This window comes from Pristis pectinata, chromosome 35 (genome assembly GCF_009764475.1).
Source record: "Pristis pectinata isolate sPriPec2 chromosome 35, sPriPec2.1.pri, whole genome shotgun sequence".
Taxonomy (NCBI): Eukaryota; Metazoa; Chordata; class Chondrichthyes; order Rhinopristiformes; family Pristidae; genus Pristis; species Pristis pectinata.
The window spans coordinates 7877841-7897624 of record NC_067439.1 but is presented as its reverse complement, the minus strand read 5'-3'; the positions used below and the strand labels follow the sequence as shown (position 1 = coordinate 7897624).

General features: G+C 50.5%; 1 protein-coding gene across 1 annotated transcript in view; it reads left to right on the top strand.

Moving 5' to 3' along the window:
• The window catches only part of egln2 (egl-9 family hypoxia-inducible factor 2), a 30844-nt gene extending 12959 nt beyond the window's left edge, over nt 1-17885 (top strand). Inside the window, exons 2-5 of the mRNA XM_052044225.1 lie at nt 4856-4975; nt 7296-7432; nt 12386-12453; nt 16168-17885. Coding sequence (XP_051900185.1) covers nt 4856-4975; nt 7296-7432; nt 12386-12453; nt 16168-16199 — 357 coding nt within the window. The 3' untranslated portion in view covers nt 16200-17885. The remainder of the gene's footprint in view (nt 1-4855; nt 4976-7295; nt 7433-12385; nt 12454-16167) is intronic.
• The last annotated feature ends 1899 nt before the right edge of the window (nt 17886-19784 follow it).

The window sequence follows — 19784 nt, the reverse complement described above, 5'->3', positions numbered from 1 at the left end:
AGTTTGCACGTTCTCCCTCTGACTGAGTGGGTTTCCTCCCAATTCCCAGTGACCTGAGGGTTGGCAGGTTAATTGGCAGCTGCAAACAGCCCCTAGTGTATAGAATCTGGAGACGGTTGATAGGAATGTGGGGAGAATAAAATAGGATTAGTGTGGGATTGGTATAAATGGGTGGTCGATGGTCAGTGCAGACTCAGTGGGCCAAATGGCCTGTTTCTGTGTGGTCCCTCTCCAGGACTGTGTTGCAGTACCATGGGAGCCCTGCGCTATTGGTGGCGCTGTCTCCCAGGTCGGGCCTTAACAATGGAGGTGGCAGTTAAACATCCCATGGTCATGGTTTTGAATGAGAGCAGAATAGTTGTTCCCAGGGTCTTGGGCCAACGTTTATTCCTTGCTGAGTCATTGCTGTTAGTGGGATCTTGCTGTGCGTAAATTAGCTGCTGCATTTTCGGCATGCCTGCAGCTTGCATGTTCCCTTTGTAACTCCTCAGCAAGACTTGGAGAGCGTTCAGGTCAGACAATAGTCATTCTCAACAATCCTAATCACTTAGGCTTGACGTTCAGTGGCATTTCCTTCAGAGTCCTCCACCATCTGGGACCCCTACTCCTCATCTGCGAGTCGCTGTTTCTCACCCAGGGAATGAGTGCTGCCCCTGTCTGCATACTCAGTGAGGGCCACGTTGAACCAACTGGAACCCCTTGAGACATTGGAGAGCCTTGATAAGACCTGATATTGGTATTGGTTTATTATTGTCGCTTGTACCGAGGTACAGTGAAAAACTTGTCTTGCAAACCGATCGTACAGGTCAATTCATTACACAGTGCAGTTACATTGAGATAGTACAGGTAAAAACAATAACAGTACAGAGTAACATGTCAGAGCTACAGAGAAAGTGCAGTGCAATAAGGTGCAAGGCACCAGCCCTGTAAGAAGATTTAAAAGAACATTATTAGTAATAGTTAGTGACATAGAGTTTAAATTTAAAAGTGCAGAACGATTATAGTAAGGGTAATGAGTAGATCTGTAGAGAGCAGCCTGCAATGAGTCACCATGGGTTGCTGTTTGTTTGCAGACACCACTCACGGGGCAGTGAGTCAATAAACCCAGGTCACTTCCAGGAAGGCTGTGCAATGACCAGGTCAACTAGGCTGTACTGTGCTTCGAACCCACACTCTCCAGAGAGTGTGGCTACCTCTAAAATCCACCCCCATCCCTCTCCACGATTCATTTATTGAAAATGATTCTGCTGTGGAAAGCATTTGGTGTAGGGCAGTGGTGCCAATACACCCCATTACCATGGCAACCCTGCTTGATGTCGGGCAGCAATCTACTCTGGTGTCCTTTATTTCACCGCTGCCTAACACACAGACTGACAAACTCTGGGTAGGTTGTCATCAAAGCTTTGTCCTTGAAATGGCAGCCAACTGACCCCATTAAGGAGATAGGGGATATCGAAAGCACGATCGGGCAAGGGGACCAAAGATACAGACTTGAAAGGCAAGTTCAAGTTTGACGTCAGGATTGTACTTTGGCAACTGCAGGCTGATCTGTATCTAGAACTGGGGTAGGACAGTGCCAACAGAATTGCAGCCTTTTAGAGGGAGGTGCGGATACTTGCCGTTCTCCTTTTACATTCTGCCATGTGAATGGTTCAGCTACTTACCGTCTCCTTACTGGGACAAACACCTCATTTTTAATGGCACTGCCTTCCTTGAGATGCAGAGCTCACTGGATCTGAGCCCTACTCCCTGCCTTTTCTCCTTGGGCAGACTTACAGCATGGAAACAGGCCCTTCGGCCCAACTCGTCAATGCCGACCGTGTTGCCCAGCGAGCTAGTCCCATCTGCCTGCCTTTGGCCCACAGCCCTCTAAACCTCTCCTGTCCATGTACTTATCTCGATGGCTTTTAAATGTCGCTAATGTGCCCGCCTTAACCACTATTTCTGGCAGCTCATTCCAAATACGCCCCACCCTTTGCATGAAGAAGCTGCCCCTGATGTCCCTTTTAAATCTCTCGCCTCTGATCTTAAACCTATGACCTCTTGTTTTTAGCACCCCCTCCCTGGGGAGAAAGATTATGTGCTTTCACCTTGTCTATGGCTCCTCAAGATCTCGTAATCTCTATCAAGTCATCCCTTGATCTCCTACATTCCAGGGAATAAAGTCCTAGTCTACACAACTTCTCCTTGTAACTTGGGCCCCCAAGTCCAGGCAACATCCTATTAAATCTTTTCTGTACTCTTTCTAGTTCAATAACATCTTTCCTACAACAGAGTGACCAAGGAGTCCTGTGAGATCGAGGCTGACCCTTTCTGAGGTGGTTGATGAGGCCAGTGAGGCATCCACAGGTTGGGCAGGACATGGCAGATGGGACAGGTGGTTGTGTAGATAGTGAGGTGATGCCCTCCCCTTGCCACCTCCATTAGTCCTCTTGTGGGCTCCCAATTTCAAGAGGTCTAGAATATAAAAGCAAGGATGTACTGCTGAGGCTTTGTAAGGCGTTAAGTCAGACCACATTTGGAATATTGTGAGCAATTTTGGGCCCTGTATCTAAGGAAGGATGTGCTGATGCTGGAGAGGGTCCAGAGGAAGTTCACAAGAATGATCCTGGGAATGAAAGGGTTAATGTACAAGGAGCGTTTGATGTCTCTGGACCTGTACTCGATGGAGTTCAGCATCGGGGAGGGAGGGGAAATCTCACTGAAATCTACTGGATACTGAAAGGCCTGGATAGAGTGGACGTGGAGAGGATGTTTCCATTAGTAGGATAATCTAGGATCCGAGGGCACAGCCTCAGAATAAAGGGATGTCCCTTTAAGACTGAGATGAGGAGGAGTTTTTTCAGGCAGAACGTTATGAATCTGTGGAATTTGTTGCCACAGAAAGCGGTGGAGGCCAAGTCATTGGGTGTATTTAAGGCAGAGGTTGATAGGTTTTTGATTGGTAAGGGGGTAAGGGTTATGGAGAGAAGGCAGGAGAATGGGGTTGAGAGGAAAATGAGCCATGATTGAATGATGGAACAGACTGGATGGGCCGAATGGATTAATTTTGCTCCTACATCCCATCCCGAATGCTCCTTCTCCACTTCAAGCAATTGTAGATCAGAGATTCCCTGGAGTCAGGTTGGCGACGTTGCATTTCCTCACTTGGAGTATTGTGTTCAGTTCTGGTCGTCCCATTACAGGAAGGGTGTAGAGGCTTTGGAGAGGGTGCAGAAGAGGTTCACCAGGATGCTCTCTGGATTAGAGGGCATGTGCTATAAGGAAAGGTTGGACAAACTTGGGCTGTTTCCTTTCGAGTGTCAGAGGCTAAGGGGAAACTTGATAGAAGTTTATAAAATGATGAGAGGCATAGATAGAATGAGAGGGGCTCCTATAGAAACATATAAAATTATGAAAGGGGTAAGTAAGATAGAGGCAGGAAGGTTGTTTCCACTGGTAGGTGAGACTAGAAGTAGGGGACGTAGCCTCAAGATTCGGGGGAGTAGATTTAGGACGGAGATGAGGAGAAACTGCTTTTCCCAGAGAGTAGTGAATCTGTGGAATTCTCTGCCCAGGGAAGCAGTAGCGGCTACCTCATTAAATATATTTAAGACACAGTTAGATTTTTGCATAGTAGGGGAATTGAGGCTTATGGGAAAAGGCAGGAAGGCGGAGCTGAGTCCACGGCCAGATCAGCCATGATCTTGTTGAATGGCAGAGCAGGCTCGATGGGCCAGATGGCCTCCTCCTGCTCCTATTTCTTATGTTCTTAGTATAAGGTAGAGAGTCTGAATCTTTTTCCCAGGGTGGAAATGTCAAATGCGAGAGGACACAGCTTTAAGGTGAAAATAGGAAAGTTTAAATGAGATGTGTGAGGCAAATTTTATTACACAGAGGGTGGTAGGTGCCTGGAACATCCCCACCCCCCCGTCCAGTGCTCATCTGTGGACTGCATCTGTGACAGTGCAGCCTGGTGCTTGTACTTGCTGCTCTGGACTGGGGTTTGAACCAGTAACTTTCAGACGAGGAAAGGAGTGCTGATTCAGGCCAGCAACAGGCGATTAGTGGCAGAAGTGGGCTTCCACATGGTATGTTGGAGACACAAGCAGCGGAATTATCTTGAGAAACAGTTGAATTGTGTTAAGAGGGGCTTGTAGGGTCTATCAGGAGGATAGAGATGAGATACACAAGGTAGGGGAGGCTGAGGGGGAGCATAGAGTGCTCCTCGATGTAACATACAGTACGCCTGCTCATTTAGCAGGCTAAGGGTTAAACACTATGTAAATGTGCGAGGTCATTGTTCATTTAGTAGGGAAAGGGTTAATCTGTGTAACTGCAGAGTCGTTCAGCAGGGTAAGGGTTAAACTGCACAGTGTTGATTTCAGCTGGGTAAGGGTTAATTACTAACTGCATTATCATTTTTATCTAGTAGGGTAAGGGTTAATTACTGAGTAACTGCACAATCATTTTTATCTAGTAGGGAAAGGGTTAATTTGTGTAACTGCAGTCATTCAGCAGGGTAAGGGTTAAACATTGTAATCACCAAGTAACTGTGCAAGGTCATTGCCCATTCAGTAGGGAAAGGGTTAATCACTAATGGCAGAGTTACAGTCCATTCAGTGGGGTAAGGGTGAAGCGCTGTGTAAATGTGCAGAGTCACTGTTCATTCAGGAGGTGAAGGGTTAATCACTACCTAACTGCAGGTATGTCAGAACCAGTCCTCAGTTACACTACTACTGACCAATCCTTTCCCGAGTGCCTGTACCCTTCATCAGGGTTGGAGGCTGGGGTGAAACTCCCTCCTGGTCTACTGAGGACTCTTGCTTTGCTGCGGATGGATTGGTCTCAGATTAACACTGTTCTCTCTCCACAGGCCATGGTAGCTTGTTACCCTGGACACGGAACAGGTTACGTTCGTCATATCGACAATCCCAATGGAGACGGGCGCTGTGTCACCTGCATTTATTACCTGAACCGGGATTGGGATGTCAATGTAAGTAGCTGTGCGGCATTCCCTCGGGTTTGGACGTTGTCACTGGAATGAGTGTTGAGCTCCCGGAGGCAGACAGGTCTCTGTATTTGTTCCTCAGTGGTGTGATGGGAATCCGATCCCAAGTGGACTCTTGCTGAGGGTCGGCAGGTTTGGAAAATGTCAAGGAATGTGGGGAATTAGTGCTGAGATAAAAAATCAGCCGTGATCTTATTGATAGCATGGAACATAGAAGAGTACAGCACAGGAACAGGCCCTTCGGCCCACAATCTTGTGCTGAACTGATTAACAGTGGTGCTGTGAGGGTTAAGTTACTGAACTAGACATCCAGAAACTTGTGTTCGAATCCCATTTAAATTCAGTTAATAATCCGGGAATTAAAAAAGGTACTAATCCATCCATCCGCAGCAAAGCAAGAGTCCTCAGTCGACCGGGAGGGAGTTTCACCCCAGCCTCCAACCCTGATGAAGGGTACAGGCACTCGGGAAAGGACTGGTCAGTAGTAGTGTAACTGAGGACTGGCTCTGATATACCTCCATTAGTAATAAACTATTGGATTCTCACCACAAAACATCTGGGTCATAGTTGTCCATCAGGAAAGGAAATCTTCTAGAGAAACAAAGGACGACAGATATGGAATCTAGATGAAAAACACGATAATGCTGGAGGAACTCAGCAGGCCAGGCAGCATCCGTGGAGAAAAGCAGGCGGTCAATGTTCTGGGTCAGGACTGAAGATGGGAAAAGGGGGAAGCCCGATGTGTAGGAGGGAAAAGCAGAGCAGTGATAGGTGGACAAAAGAGGGGAGGTGGGGTGGGCACAGGGTGGTGATAGGTAGATGCAGGTGAGAGATGGTGATGGGCAGGTGCGGGGGAGGAGGGGAGAGCAGATCCACCGGGGGGTTGGTCAAAGGTAAGGAGAGGAAGGAAGTAAGAAAGGGAAGAAGCGAAGAAGCGTGGTTGGGGGGAGTTGAGGGGAAGGGGGGTGGCAATTACTTAATGGAGAATTCAATGAAGTTAAAGATTTCTCTTCAAAGAGAGAAATCTTCTCTTACCCAGTCTGAGCCCAAATGTGACTCCAGACACGCCAGTGTGGTTGAGTCTTAACTGCCCTCTCAAATGGCCCGGGAAGTTGCTCATTTCAAGGGCAATTAGGGATGGGCAATAATAGTGCCGCTGCCTCACAGCTCAGGTTCGATCCTGACCTCCTGTGCTGTCCCGTGTGGAGTTTGCACGTTCTCCTTGTGACCGCGTGGGTTTCTCTCAGGTGCTCTGGTTTCCTCCCACATCTCAGGTTCTAGACTTCTAGTTCGGTAGGTTAATTAGCTGCTGTAAATTGGCACTGATGTTTAGACGAGGGGTAGAATCTGGGGAGAGCTGATGGGAATGTGAGGAGAATAAAATGGGATTAGTGTAAATGAGTGCCTGATGGTTGGCATTGACACGATGGGCCGAAGGGCCTGTTTCCATGCTGGATGTCTTTATGCTGGCCTTGTCAGCCACATCCAGATCCCTAAAATAAAAAAATGACTAATAAAAATAGAATTGGAATTGGTTTATTATTGTCACATGTACTGAGATACATGTTTGCTTGCCATCCATACAGATCATTCCATAAGCACATTGAGGTAGTAAAAAGGAAAACAGAATGCAGAATATAGTGTTACAATTACTGAGAGAGTGCAGTGCAGGGAGTCAAATAACGTACAAGGGCCACGATGAGGTAGATGTGAGGTCAAGAGTTAATCTTTAACATGCAAGAGGTCCGTTCAAGAATCTGATAACAGCGGGGTAGAAGCTGTCCTTGAGCCTGGTGGTACGTGCTCTCAAACTTTTCTATCTTCTGCCCGATGGGAGGGGGGAGAAGAGAGAATGTCTGGGGTGGGAGGGGTCCTTGATTATGTTGGCTGCTTTCCTGAGATGGCTAGAAATGTTGACAAGAGTCCGTGGAGGGGAGAGTGGTTTTTGTGATGAACTGGGCTGTGTTCTTAACTCTCTGCAGCTTCTTGTGGTCTCGGGCAGAGCAGTTGCCATACCAAGCTGTGATGCATCTGGGTAGGGTGCTTTCTATGGTGCATCTGTGAAAATTGGTGAAGGTCAACGAACCGCTTACAATGATCAATGATCTCATCCAAGTGACGGTGCAGCACTCCCTCGGCACTGCACCAGGAATCAGCTCAAACGTGTGTCCCCGAGGCGGGATTAGAACCTTTTGCCCATGAGCGAGCCATCTACTCGCGGAGCTGACATGGCAGCCTTGCCGTGCTTTCCACTGTGTGCCCTGGATCACCATTCACTCCCCACTTCTTCCTTTTGTTTCTCCAGGTCCATGGCGGCTTGCTGCAAATATTCCCGGAAAATCGATCGGAAGTTGCCAACATTGAGCCTTTATTCGACAGATTATTAATCTTTTGGTCTGACCGTAGAAATCCTCATGAAGTGAAGCCTGCATTTGCCACCAGGTAATTGGGAGGGAGTGGGTGGGCCCTACCTGGTTCTGGCTTGGGGTGGGGGAAGGGGGTGGCTGTGATGGCAGGGGGTGGGAGAACTGGGCTGCAGTGGCCTTCAGTGCGTGAAAGCAAAAGCGTGTGCCGATCTCAGACATGGGCTCAGCACTGTCCTCGTGCACCCTATCCTTCCAAACTGGGGCAATAGTTTCCTGAACCTTTCCTGGAGAGGGTGAAAAAGGAACTCGGTGTTGACTGGGATGGAGTGTCTGTTATGAGGAGAGACTGGGTCTGTTCTCCTTGGAGCAGAGGGAGGTTAAGAAGGATGCTGGACGAACTCAGCAGGCCAGGCAGCACATCCGTGGAGAAAAGCAGGCGGTCAACATTTCGGGTCAGGACCCTTCTTCAGGACTGAAGATAGGAAAAGGGGAAGCCCAATAGATAGGAGGGAAAAGCAGAGCGGTGATAGGTGGACAAAAGAGGGGAGGCGGGGTGGGCAAAAGGTGGTGATAGGTAGATGCAGGTAAGAGGTAGCGATGGGCAGGTGTGGGGGAGGAGGGGAGAGCAGATCCACCGGGGGATGGGGCAAACGTAAAGAGAGGAAAAAAAAGGGGTAGAAAAAAGCACGGCTAGGAGAGGGAAGGAAAGAGGCGTGGGTGGTGGTGGTGGGGGATGACTTAAAGTGGGAGAATTCAATGATCATGCCATTAGGCTGCAAGGTTCCAAGGCAGAAAATAAGGTGCCGTTCCTCCAGTTTGTGCAGAGGGGTTAAGAGGGGACGATTGAGGTACGTAACATGACAAGAGGTATAAATAAGATAGACTGCAGAAAATGTTTCCCCTCACCAGAGGTAGATGAAACTAGAGCGCATAGATTTAGGGTACGGGGAGAAAGATTTAGAGGGAATCTGAGGGGGACCACCTTCACCCAGAGAGCGGTGAGTACCTGGAACACACTGCCTGAGAGAGTGGTGGAAGCTGGGTCACGGACGGTGTTTAAGAAGCGTCCAGGCGAGCACTTGAATCGCCTAGGAGGCGATGAGCCAAGTGCTGGGAGATGGGATTAACACGGAAGGGTGCCCACTGGTCAGTGTGGACGTGGTGGGCTGACAGAAGAGGTGGTGAAGAAGGCAAATGGAGTGCTTTCTGTGCCGTGGAGTTGGGACGTCATGTTACAGCTTTATAAAAACTCTGGTTAGGCTGTGCCTGTTCTGGTCACCTCGGACTGTGGGATGGTCACCACGCACTGTGGGATGGTCACCACACTATAAGAAGGATGTGTTTGCGCTGGAGAGTGCAGAGGAGATTCACCAGGACATTGCCTGGATTGGAGTAAAAGGAGACGTGATGGGGCTGGGTTTGTTTTCCCTGGAGCGGTGAATGCTGAGGGGGTGACCTGACAGAGGTACATAAGAGGTAGATAGAGTAGAAAGAAAAATCTCTTTCCCATGGTGGGGTGTCTAAAACAAGAGGGCAGAGTCTGAGGGAGAGGGTGGTTGGAGTCTGGAACATGCTCCCTGAGGTGGTGGTGGAGGTAGAGACTCTCATGACGTAGGAAGCATCTCGACAAGTACTTGAATCGCAGATGTATAGAAGACTACGGACTAAATGTGGGTAAATGGGATTAGTACTACAGGTAGCCCGGACAGTGGGCTGAAGGGCCAGTTTCTGTGCTGTTTGACTCTGACTAGGCGTGGTAAGCACGGTGCCACAGAGAGTAGAGCTACTGTCTCACGACGCCAGAGACCTGGGTTCGATCGCAACCTCCGGTGCTGTCTGTGTGGAGTTTGCACGTTCTCTCTGTGACAGTGTGTGTTTCCCCCCAGGTGCTCCGGTTTCCTACCACGTCCCAAAGACTTGTGGATTGATAGGTTGAGATGAGAGGCGACAGATGCCGCAATCTGGAGCAACACGCAAAGCGCTGGAGAAACTCAGCGGGTTGGGCAGCATCTGTGGAGGGAGGTGGACGGTCGACATTTTGGGTCGAGACTGTCCATTTCCCTCCATAGATGCTGCTTGACCCGCTGAGATCCTCCAGCACTTTGCGGTTGATAGGTGAACTGGTTACGAAAAATTGCCCCTTGTGCGTGGGTGAGTGGTAGAATCCAGTGGGGGGGGGGGGGAGGAGTTGATGGGAATGTGGGGAGAATAAAAAATGGGATTGGTGTAAATGAGTGGTTGATTGTTAGTATGAGTTCAATGGGCCGAAGGGCCTGTTTCTGTGCTGTATCTTTCTATGACTGTGCAAGTGTTGGCTCTTTAAAAGAGCAATCTAATTGGTCCCTATAACCTTGCTGGTGGAACGCTGTGGGGGTCCCTTCTGTCGAGTGAGGGGTAGGCTGTGGAGTGGCTCCCTACCCTGGACTGCCCTCGGAGCTGTGTGTGCCATGTTAGCCCAGAGCTGTGGGACGTGGGGTCCGTTTGGAAGGAGCTTGGCCAAGCAGGAAGAAGCCTTTTCCTGCAGTTTGTTGCTTGAGAGCAGATTCAGGATGGCTGGAGACAGTATTCCCACATCCTGGCTAAATATACTCTCTAGCCACTTTCCTCTGGGAACCCAGAGGACAGACACGGAGTTTTAAACCAAGTCGCAGCAAGAGGATTGACCACTTGTGCCAGAATTAGCAGGCTTCTCCTCCGAGCTTCCTCCTCTCTCCACATCCCATGCCCTTCTGACCACGGAGCTTTCCGATCACTCCTACCAACCCGGCGCAGTTGGCGGAGCTGCCTCCTCATGGCTCCAGCCTCCTGGGTTCGATCCTGACCTCCGGGTGCTGTCTGTGTGGAGTCTGCATGTTTTTCGAGTTTGTCCCCGGGGTGCGCCGGTTCCCTCCTGAAGACGCGCTGGTAGGTCGATGGACGAACTGATAGAGGAGCTCGGCAGGTCAGGCAGCATCTGTGGAGGGAAATGGACGGTCGACGTTTTGGGTCGAGGCCCTTCATCTGGATTGAAAGGGTAGAGGGGAGAGGGCCAGTGTAAAGGGGCAGAACAAGAGCTGGGAAGCGACGGGTGGATCCAGGTGAGGAGGAGTGAGAGGCAGCTGGGGCTGGGGAGGGAAGTGGTGACAGAGGCTGGGAGGTGAGAGGTGGAGGCAACAAAGGGCTGCTGATGGTGGAATTTGATAGACTGGGATTGGTTTATTATTGTCACGTACCGAGGTACGGTGAAAAACTTGTCCTACAAACCGATCGTACAGGTCAATTCATTACACAGTGCAGTTTCATTGGGTTAGTACAGAGTGTATTGAGGTAGTACAGGTAAAAACAATAACAGTACAGAGTAAAGTGTCACAGCTACAGAGAAAGTGCAGTGCCATAAGGTGCAACAAGGTCACAACAAGGCTGGTGTCCGTGATGTGCTGGGCTGTGTCCACAACTCTCTGCAGTTTCTTGCAGTCCTGGGCAGAACAGTTGCCGTACCAAGCCGTGATACATCCAGATAGGATGCTTCCTATGGTGCATCGGTAAAAGTTGGTGAGAGTCCAAGGGGACAAACCAAATTTCTTTAGCCTGCTGGGGAAGTAGAGGCACTGGTGAGCTTTCTTGGCCGTGGCATCTACGTGATTTGGCCAGGACAGGCTGTTGGTGATGTTCACTCCTAGGAACTTGAAGCTCTCAACCCTCTTGACCTCAGCACCATCGATGTAGACAGGTGCATGTACACCGCCCCCTTTCCTGAAGTCAATGACCAGTTCTTTAGTTTTGTTGACATTGAGGGAAAGGTTGTTGTCATCAGGAGAGGAAGGCGGAGCGTAGAACCAAGTCGGTGTGGTGGGGAGGGGAGAGGGGACCCAGTGGGAGGAGTGTGTGGGTCATGGGCAGATGGAGTGGGTGGAGGAGGGTGAAGGGGATGGGGGGGGGGGTACTGGGCTGGTAGATCAGTTGCCCCTTGAAGGTTAGTGCCACACAGGAACCAAAGGGGAGTTGATGGGTGGGTGTGAGAGAGAATAAGTTGCAGGGGCACAGGGGAATGGGACTGATGGGATTGCTCTGCTGAGAGCTAGCATGGATCCATTGGGCTGAATGGGCTCCCCTCATGTTGTTAGAGGCTTCCTATAGAAATCTGTGGTGCAGAAGGAGGAGGCCCATCAGACAGAAATGGACCGGGTTAATCCCAACAAGTCTGTGGCTTTGCAGGTCAATGTTCTTCCATGCACTCCGTAAGTGCGGGGAGAGCTTCTGCCACCACCCCATCAGATGGCGAGTTCCACACCCCCACCACTCACTGGGTTCCCTCATCTTCCCTGTAACCCTATTATAGAGTCATAGAGGTATACAGCACAGAAGGAGCATAGAGGTGTACAACACAGGAGCAGGCCCAGATCATCCATGCTGGCCAAGGTGCTAACCTAAGCTGGTCCCATTTGCCTGTGTTTGACCCGTGTCCCTCCAAACCTTTCCTATCCAGGTACCTGTCCGAATGTCTCTTAAGTTGTAATTGTAGCCACCTCTACCACTTCCTCTGGCAGCTTGTTGCACATACCCACCACCCACTGTGTGGGGGGAAAAGTTGCCCATTGGTTCTCTTTTAAATTTTCCCCTCTCGTCTTAAATCTGTGCCCTCCTAGACTCCCCTACCCTAGGGAAAAGACTGACCGTTCACCTTCCCTATGCTACTCATGTTTTTATCTAACTCTCTAAGGTCACCTATCGGCCTAATGTTAGTTGCAGGGAAAATTAAGTTTCTGCCCCTGGTTAATATCCTATTCAAAGGCAGCTCCTCTATCACCCGTCTCTCAATGCCACACTGAAAGCATCAGCTTAGGTTTAGTATCGAGCTTCTGGAGTGGGAATTGAACCCACCACCTTCTGATGGAGGCACTCGTGCTGCCCCCTGGGAGTGCGCCTGCATGACCCAAATATTGGTGGTGTCTTCCCTTCTTTCTACAGTGTAGAACGGTGTCGGTGGAACTGGACCTGCCTGTGTGAGGATTAAATGCTTGTCTGACCACCTCCTTCCCCTTCTCCTCAGGTACGCCATTACCGTCTGGTATTTTGATGGCAAGGAGAGGATTGAAGCCAAAGAGCGATTCAAGAGAGGTACGGCTTTTCCTGTGGCCCTGATGAAATGGGCATCGAAATTGGGCAAGAGATTATTCGCAGGCAGCGTACACTATGGGATATCAGATCACCTCCCTATTAAAGGTGGCTCCCAGTGCAGTCAAATAGCAGGGGCTGCTTTTAACCCTTGACGCTGCCTCTATTCCTGCCCCTTCTGTTCTGTTGTGCTAAAGATTCATCTGCCACTTCTCCAAACCAAATGAGTCACAGTTGCCCCTCAGTTCAACTTCTAAGTTTTTCCCTTCTCACCTGAAGAGGGCAGCTGTTGTTTTCCTGAAAGACAAGGGGTGAACTTTGACACTGTCCCTGAAGAATAAGGAGGGGCTTTGTGTCCCCAAGTAGTCCACAGATCACTGGCAGAAGAACCAGAGCTAAGAAAGTGTTCTGATCGTTCCTGTAAGGAGGCCATTCAATCCATTGGGTCCATTCTGCCTCCCCGGAGGAGATAAGATATCTTTATTAGTCACACGTACATCGAAATACACAGTGAAATGCCTCTTTTGCCTAGAGTATTCTGGGGGCAGCCTGCAAGTGTCGCCACACTTCCGGCGCCAACATAGCATGCCCACAACTTCCTAACCCGTACGCCTTTGGAATGTGGAAACTGGAGCACCCGGAGGAAACCCACGCAGTCACATGGGGAGAACATACAAACTCCTTACAGACAGCGGCCGGAATTGAACCCGGGTCGCTGGCGCTGTAAAGTGTAATCCCTTACAGTCCCATAGTTCCTTATAACGTACGAGTTCATCGAGTCTCTCAAAGGGATCATCTCCATCTCATTCCCCCACATATTTCCCTGTAACGTCTTTTCGTTCACCCCTATTTATCACCCAGCAGCTCCTGTTCCCCCTCTTATTTCACTGTATCTCCCCTCTGCTCTTTCAGTCCAGAAGGGTCTCAAGCCTGAAACCTGACTGTCGATTTCCCTCCATGGATACTGCCTGACCTGCTGAGTTCCTCCAGCAGCTCGTTTTTTCCACACAGATTCCAGCGGTCTCCTGTGTCTCTGTATTTCCCTGTACTCCTGCAACTCCCCTTCGATACTTTTTGACGTTAACCCACACACTAGGGGGCAATTTACAGCAGTCGATTAACATGCCTTTGGGATGTGGGAGGAAACCGCAGCACCCAGGGGAAACCCACGCGGTCACAGGGAGAACGTGCAAACTCCACACATTCAGACTGGAGGTCTAGATCAAACCTGGGTCCCTGGAGCTGTGAGGCAGCAGCTGGACCATCTGCACCACTGAGTCACTTCTCTCCTATTGACCTTCTTTGCTCCCAGGAGAAGAACCCAGTCTCTCCAGACTAACCCGCGAGCTGAAGTCCCTTGTGCCCGAGTCAGTTCCAGTAAGTGCCCTGCACTCTCTGTGACTGTCATGTCCTTTCCCATGTGTGCTGGCAAGAATCGGACACAATTTGCCATCTATACCTTTTGCACAGATTCCTGATCTTGTGATCTTTTGTCTAGGAACTGAATATTTTTATTTCTGCACTATGCAACCCACAATTGATGTAACCCGCAGTAAATTACATAAAGTATTATCTCTGGCTTGGCCGGTTGGGAATTTGGATGACAGTTTTGGTTGGAATCCTCACTCTTACCCAAGAAACTTTCCCATCATTGGACCTGATATCGTGGAACATTGTGCCAAGCCCTGTTTGAGAATCTCCCTGTCATTAAGTGGACATCCCTGATCTGGGAAGTGACTGTTGGACAGTGACGTGTTGAGGAGCACAGCCCGAGTTCTACATTTGGGCGTCATTTAAAGAAATCCCAGATCCGGAAGGGACACTTCACGGAGCAGCTCCACTGTGTCCAGGAGACAGCTCCCCATAAACGGCTCCCAAAGTGGTTGGACCGAGAGGGTTTTTTTGCCTGGAGAACCTCGCTGTTCAGGAACTGATTTAATGGGAGCCTGTGCACAGGAGAAGGGATGAAGACGCTCTTTTCCAGACTGGTGCCTAAGAGGATGGCCCCTCCCCTCCCTTCCCCTCCCCCCGGTGGTCTCTCTCTGTCCCCGGAGTGTCTCAATGGAAGCAGTAACCTTCTACATCTTGATCTATGTGCGGGGGACGAAGTGAAGTGGGTTGGGTGGAGTCTTTGTGTGTGTGTGTGTGTATGAAACAGACCCTGTGGCCGACCGCATTCATGTCAACTCACATCAAGAGTGCGTGGGTGCCTGTGTCTGTTAGTGTGTGTCTGTGTCCCTGTCTGTGTGAGTGAACTTCCCTTCCACATTGAAGGGCCGTATTGTGGGTGCCAGCACCCCATCACCTATGGACCCTTCACCTTGGAGTGCCACTCATTCACCAGCTCCTTCTGGGGCCCTCACCAGCCTCTCTCTCCTCCACAGCAGCTAGGACAGCACGGTGGCACAGCAGGTAGAGCCTCTGCCTCGCAGCTCCAGAGACCCGGGTTAGATCCCGACCTCGGGCACTGTGTGTGTGTGTGTGTGTGTGTGTGTGTGTGTGTGTGTGTGTGTGGAGTTTGCACTCTCCCCCAGGACCCCGTGGGTTCCCCCTGGGTGCTCCGGTTTCCTCCCACGTCCCACAGATGTGCGGGTAGGGGAGTCAAATGGCTGCTGTAACTCGCCCTCGGTGGTGGGAGTGGATGGGGACGTGAGGGAGAATGGGTGACAGGGAAGTAAGTGGGGGATGGAACAGGGATGGGCTGGTCCCAGTGGACTGAATGGTGGCCACCTTCTGTGCTGTCACAAGGAAATCCCACAATCTCTTTTGGGCAGGGACTCCATTTGGTGCCAACACTACACCAAAAGCAGGATTAGTGCAGCAAAGAAAAGGTCCAGTCCTTCCTCCTCTACATCGGTGAGACCCGATGCAGACTGGGTGACCACTTCGTCGAGCACCTTCGCTCTGTCCGCAGCAACAGCCAGGACCTCCCGGTGACCACCCACTTCAATTCCACATCCCACTCCCATACTGGCATGTCTATCCATGGCCTCCTCTATGTTGAGGCCAGACGCAGGTTGGAGGAACAACACCTCATATTCTGTCTTGGGAGTCTCCAACCTGATGGCCTCAACATCAATCTCTCTAAATTCTGGTAACCCCACCCCTTCTTTTTCTCCCCCCCCCCCCCCACCACTCCTTTGTCTTCCTTTATTCCTGTGACTCCCTTCCCCACCTTGATGATCTTCCGATCTCCTCTCCTCCCCTCCCCTCCTCAATCCTTTATTCCATGGTCCACTGCCCTCTTCTACCGGATTCCTTCTTCTTCAGCCCTTTGCCTCTTCTACCTACCACCTCTCAGCTTATTACATCTTCCCCCCCCCCCCGCCGCCACCCACCTACCTTCCCCCTCACCTGGACTCACCTCTCCCCTGCCTGCGTGTGCTCCTCCCCCTCCCCCCACCTCCTCCTTCTGGCTTCTGCCCTCTTCCTTTCCAGTCCTGATGAAGGGTCTTGGCCCGAAACGTCGACTGTTCATTTCCCTCCATGGATGCTGCCTGACCTGCTGAGTTTCTCCAGCACTTTTTGTGTACTGCTCCAGATTCCAGCATCTGCAGAATTTCTTGTGTAATCCTTGCATCTGTCCAAGGTCCCAAACGAACTGCACTGTAACCACAGACCCTTCACTCAGACCCCTTCCCGGCCAGCTTCGAGGAGGGGGCAGTTTACGTGGTTCTGCCTTGTTCTTTCTCACACCTTATCCCCTTCTCTTCACAGCCTCCGCCCAGAAAGCCTTGAAGTTCGACTAGACCAGGGCGACGTGAAGCTGCGTCGGATGGGCCAGCCACCTTGACGCGCGGGCGGTCTGCGGGTATGGCGCTGCCGTGTCAGTCGATCGGCCTCTCCGTGGACTTCCTGTGGCCTCCCGAGAGGATCTGAACCTTCTCAAACAAATCGGCCCGGGGTCAGGTCAAGTCTGACCCCTTTGCTCGTGCATTGTGGGAGTTGGCTGGTTGGCATTGGGGCTTTTAATTATTCTTGCACCCCTCCGTCCCAGCGAGGACCCCTTCTCCCCCCACCACCTCTCTACTTCCCCTCACGTACATGTTGTATTGGGCACATGTTCAGTTCCTGCATCCCAACCCAACAACGTTGGGACCCGGCCCATCTCCAGTTCATTTTAGAGTTTCTACTCTTTTTCCCAAAGGGAAGGGTGGGTCAGGATCCATCCAAAAGTTCTCTCGCAATCAAACAGGCTCCAACTCCCCCACCCTCGGGAGGGTAACTATCAGTCTCCAGAATCCAAGCAGCGACCAACATGTCCCTGAAGCTTTGTGGCAATGTTATCAAACCAACATTGATGTCCTAAGCCCCTGGCTGGACATGAGACCAAGTGACTCGAAGCCCCTGCTCCCTCTGGACGCTGCAACCCCCACTGCCCAGGAGTGGCCTGGAACATCCAGGAATTGAAGACAAGTTTGCCGAAGACGTCCGTGAGTGCCCAGACTGCGGAAGGCATCCGAAGAACGTTACGTTATTTTTTAAGAAATGAAAGCTCCCTTCAATATTTTTTTGGGATTGGGGAGAGGAAAGGATGTTTGTTATTTGGGGAGCTGGTGGCTGGGTGCAGGAGAGCCAGTTGATGTACACAGCAAGATCCCGCAAACAGCAAAGTGGTGGTGACCCAATAATTTGATTGGTTGAATTGGTCAGGGCACCAGGAAACCCCCTTATTCTTCAATACTGCGCCATGGGATCTTTCTGCCTGTTTGAGAGGGTAGTCAGGGGTCTCAAGTTTAGCATCTCTTTAGGGGGATTGGATTTTTGTGATCAAGTTTCCGGAGCTGGACTCGAACTCGCAGATCGGAGGCGGAGGTAGGACCCGCCTGAGCCACCAGCTGACATCTCCTCCCGCGGACTTCCTACACCCTGTCCCATCAGGGGCTTCGGATCCAGCTGGTTCCAAGAGCACGCTCGATCCCGGCATCTCGGAACGATTTGCATTCCCCCGGGGACGCATGTGAGCTCCCACCCCTGGGGAATGGTGACCCGTCACATTCTCCTGGTACAAACTGGCACTTGTTCTTCAACCTCTGGACTTTGCCCCTTGTATTTAAAGATCGTCTTTTATAAAAGACCACTGACAAAGATTAGCCCCCTAACACTGCCAACCACACTGGTATGCACAGAGTAAAGCATTAATACTTGTATGATTCGATCTGTGGCCTTAGGTGGATCTATATTTTGAGGATAATTCTTTGCAGAACTTTTGTTCAGTTTTTCTCCCCCAGTCGCATTTGGAAAGGCAGAGAATTTATTGCATGTTTCTCCTTTTCTATGGAGGTTGGGGCCTTGATACCCAAATCATCTTAATCGTTAAACGTTTTCTCATTTTCTGCTATAAAGTGTCTTGGATTCAGCACAGCACTTTGAGATCTTAATGTATCGGTAAAGGGACCGTGAATTCGGATTAAAACTGAAATGTTTATCCTTGATATTGGGCTCCTGTTACTTGGGCTCCTGATGTGGTACAGGAAGAATAGCAAACAACCTGCTGGGGGAACTCAGCAGGTCGAGCAGCATCTGTGGGAGGGAAAGGAACTGTCGGGTCGAAATCCTGCAGGAAACATCGACAGTTCCTTTCCATCCCACAGATGCTGCTCGACCTGCTGAGTTCCTCCAGCAGATAGTTTGTTGCTCCAGGTTCCAGCATCTGCAGTCTCTGGTGTCTCCTGGGGCAGAAGAAAGTTGTGTGGTGCCCTGAAACTTCCATGATTGAAGACTGTTGTGACCCAATCCACACTCCCACCTGTCCCCATAGAGTTGTGGTGGTCTCTCAGTGAAGGCCGCCTGCAGGGGAGATCAGCAAGGAGGCGGCGGTGAGTGGGTCACCGGCATCCTGTGCATTGCGGCTGACGCCTGAGACCTCAGCGCTGCTCCCTCCCGCCTTTGCACCAGTGATCATTCCGCACCTTGTGGTCGATGATCGTGTGGGGTTGGGGTTGTTCCCACACACAGGGTCGTACCGTGACCCCTCCACCACCCCCTCTCCTGTGCTTCCCAGCGTCAGCTGCTCCGTGGCCATTATGGGTAATTGGTTTATTATTGTCACCTGTACCGAGATAACAGAGGAAAAGCTTCATTTGCATACCATCCAGACACATTCCATACATAAGTACATCGAGGTAGTACCAAATGAAACCAATAACAGAATAAAGTATTGCAGTTACAGAGAAAGTGCAGTGCAGGCAGACAATTAAAGTGCAAGGGCCACGACAAGGTAGACTGAGACATCAAGAGTTAACCTTTATCATATAAAAGATCTATTCAAGAGTCTTATAACAGTAGGATAGAAGCTGTCCTTGAGCCTGGTGGTACATGTTCTCAAGCTTTTGTATCTTCTGCCCAATGGGAGGAGAGGGGGTGGGAGGGGGTCCTTGATTATGTCGGCTGCTTTCCCAAGGTAGCGGGAAGTGTAGACGGAGTCAGCGGAGGGGAGGCTGGTTTTCGTGATGGACTGGGCTGCGTTCGCAACTCTCCGCAACCTCTTGCGGCGTTGGGCGGTGCAGTTGCCATACCGTGCTGTGGTGCATCCAGCTGGGACGCTTTCAGTGGAGCATCGGTGTGGTGAGGTGGTGCGCTCCTGCTGTTCACGCAGACCCTCGCTGTGCTCCTGACACCCAAGTCCCTCCATCCTTCTCCACTTCGAACGGTCGTGGGCTAGAGATTCCCAGGAGTCGGCATGGAGGTTGCACTTCCCCAAGGAAGACTTGAACACGTCTTTGAATCTTTTTCTTCGTCCGTCTTGTAACCTCTTCCCGTGCCGGAGTTTGGAATGAAGTGATTGTTTTGGGAACCGTGCAAATGACAAGGCCTGCGCAACTGGCCCTAACTAGGCCTCGTTGCTAGGGGCATTGTCATGAGGAGGGGATCTTGCCTCTTGTGACATGTTTAACACTGTTTAAGTCCAGTACCTTGGCCCTTCTACCGAGTTTACTCCTGAGGAGCCTGGTTCTGTTTTATTGTCTCTGGTGCTGGAACTCTCCAACAAGGATATCAGAAGTCTCCACTGTTGTAGTGAATAGATTTGTGTGAACAGAATGCAAGACAAGATTTTCACTGTACCTCAGAACATGTGACAATAATAAACCAATTTAACAAGCCTGCAGGCTCCCTATCTCCAGCTACTGAGACAAATTCCCTGAACAGTTAGCAAAAATATCTGTAATAACAAATACAATTTCTTATTTTTGCTTTCTTATCACTTAGTGCCTGATTCATGCAATTTCTTTCCTGTCCATTGGAGTCAAACATTATTTTCCAGATGATTAAATATCTTGCAGATGGAACCAGGTTGAGGAGCCTGGGGGTGGTGGGGGTGGGGGTGGAAGGGG